General features: G+C 41.6%; 1 protein-coding gene across 1 annotated transcript; it reads right to left on the bottom strand.

Annotated features, from left to right (window-relative positions):
• Positions 1 to 270: 270 nt before the first annotated feature.
• LOC141997060 (olfactory receptor 5M5-like) lies at positions 271 to 1,173 on the bottom strand. Its single transcript, XM_074969368.1, has one exon. The coding sequence runs from the start codon at positions 1,171 to 1,173 to the stop codon at positions 271 to 273; it is 903 nt and encodes a 300-aa protein (XP_074825469.1).
• Between the last annotated feature and the right edge of the window lie 1,376 nt (positions 1,174 to 2,549).

Below are 2,549 nucleotides of genomic sequence, written 5' to 3'. Positions count from 1 at the left end.
AGTTTTGTATAAAGAAATGTGCGTTAATTGTATGAAAGATGAATGCTCAAAAAGTAGCAGAGTCACAGGAAGAAAGAAAGAAAGAAAGAAAGAAAGAAAGAAAGAAAGAAAGAAAGAAAGGGTAACCCTTTTCTGAAGGAATAAAATGGGCCATGTCTAAGAAACTGTATCAGTTCATCTCTATTTTACTATAGGCTAAATTTTTTCCTTTAAGCTTCTATGCCTGTTTCTGAAAGCAACCTGTTTCAGAATAGTTTTTCTCAGGGACTCTTAGACCTCCTTGTTTCTCAGGCTGTAGATAACAGGGTTGATCATGGGAGTCAGGACTGTGTAGAAGAGAGAGAATATTTTGTGTAGGACCTTGGGAGTGTTGCTTGTTGGAAACACATAGACAGTAATCACGCTCATGTATAAAATTGTCACCACAGTGAGGTGGGAGGAGCAGGTGGAAAAGGCCTTTTGTCTCCCTGTGGTGGAAGGGATTCTCAGAATGGCGGTGATGATATAAATGTAGGATGTCAGGGTCAGTAGCAAAGGCACAAGTGTCCCAATGGTAGAGACAGTAAATGTCGCCAGTTGCAGAGTCTGGGTGTCACCACAAGACAGCTTTATCATGGGTGAAAAATCACAAAAGAAATGGTCAATTTCTTTGGAACCACAGAATGTTAATGGGAACAAGAAATAATTTAGTGTGCCATTGACCAGAAAACTATATACCCAGGACTCTGCCACTAGCTGGAAACAAACCCTGCCATTCATCAGAGCGGCATAGCGGAGTGGATTGCATATTGCTAAATACCGATCGTAAGACATTGCTGCGAGCAGCAGATTTTCTGTCGTTGCTATGATAGCAAAAAAATATGTTTGCACAAGGCAGCACTTAACAGAAATGGTTCCATCCCCAGTCAGGAGACTGGCCAGCAGCCTGGGCAGGATGGTGGAGGTGTAGCAGATCTCCAAGCAGGCCAAGTTCCCCAGGAAGAAGTACATGGGGGTGTGAAGGTGCTGATCAGCCACAACTAGGATAATGATGAGGATGTTCCCGACCATAGTCACAATGTAGATCACTAGAAACAGCATGAAGAGAAGGGTCTGCAGTTCGGGGGCATTCCCAAATCCTAAGAGGATGAATTCCATGATCAGGGTTTCATTTCTTCCTTCCGCTTTCTCCATAATATGTATCTAGAAACACAAAACAATTATATCTTGATGGAGTACACGCAGTGAGGTTGTGCTGTCAATTACATGGTTGAAAGCTGGAGTAGTTAACCTCATGCCACTGCATCTCTCCACTGGAAAAATGAAGTTGTCAATAAACAGAGGAAGACTCATATCATTAAGAAGTTGAGCTTCCAATATAGGTGAACCAAGAGCATGGAACCCTATTGAACTACAGAAATGTCCCATCTGAGACCCATAAGCTCTCTTGAACTCTAAATAGAGACTTTTAAGTTTGGATTTTGAAGTATCTTTATCACATCAGTGTCACATCAACAAATCTAGAAGATATGACAAAAATCAATAGATTGGAAATGAAAGATGTTTAGAGTTCAACTGCGGGTACGACTCCCCTGCAGCGGGGAGGTGTAATTCCCAGCTTGGATAGACACACATAGACTAGCTTTGATCAAGTTAGCAGGAGAAAATGAGCAGTGAGAACATGGCACTAGAAGCAGCGGCTTGGGATAGCCACCTGTGTACGTACCTGGGACTGCCGATGGGATCGGGCTCGGACAGCTAGGCTGTGCCGCTGAGGCTACACTGCAATTTTTAGCACAATAGCTCAATCAAAGCTAGTGTGTGTAGGTCTACCAGAGCAGGGAATTACATTGCCCAGATGTAGTATAGATATACCCCGTAAGACACAAACTGAAACACCAAAGAGGCTGTGGTTTGTATGAAGGTCTATCCAGCTGTCTTCTAGCACACTAGATTCAAAGAAAAATTTGCACCATTTGATAGATGGAGCTGAGAAACAGACAAAGACGCACAAAAAACCCCCTAAACACACATCACAGGCTGTTTCCCGATCTCAGTTACTCCAGGGTAAATTGCATCAGCTTCATATGGATTTACAAAAGTGCAACTGAGATCAGAATCCAACCCCATATAAAGAAATGTAAGGGAAATAAAAATGAAAACTCATCAAGAGAGAAATTAGAGAGTCATTTTTATCCAGAAGGAAGAATGTGCCTGTAGAAAAATGAAAAGCTGGAGAATTACAGAGATATATAGACAGAATGAGATGAATATATGGAGAGAGAGAGAGGTTGTTTATTTCTCCAAATTTTATGAGCAATAAAATACATATATGTTTAAAGAGAAGTAGCAGATCCTTGCTATTAAAGCAAAGGTATCAGAGACAGTACCTCTGAAATCTCTTCCTGCTTTTTCTCCTACACACTTAGAATAATAGAATCATAGAAGATTAAGGTTGGAAGAGACCTCAGGAGGTCATCTAGTTCAATCCCCTTGTCAAGGTTCCTTCCCCACTCTGAACTCTAGGGTACAGATGTGGGGACCTGCATGAAAACCTCCTAAGCTTACTT

The sequence above is a fragment of the Natator depressus genome, chromosome 13 (assembly GCF_965152275.1).
Source record: "Natator depressus isolate rNatDep1 chromosome 13, rNatDep2.hap1, whole genome shotgun sequence".
NCBI lineage: Eukaryota > Metazoa > Chordata > Testudines > Cheloniidae > Natator > Natator depressus.
Note: the sequence above shows the minus strand (reverse complement) of the source record. Positions and strands in the feature narration are given on the sequence as shown.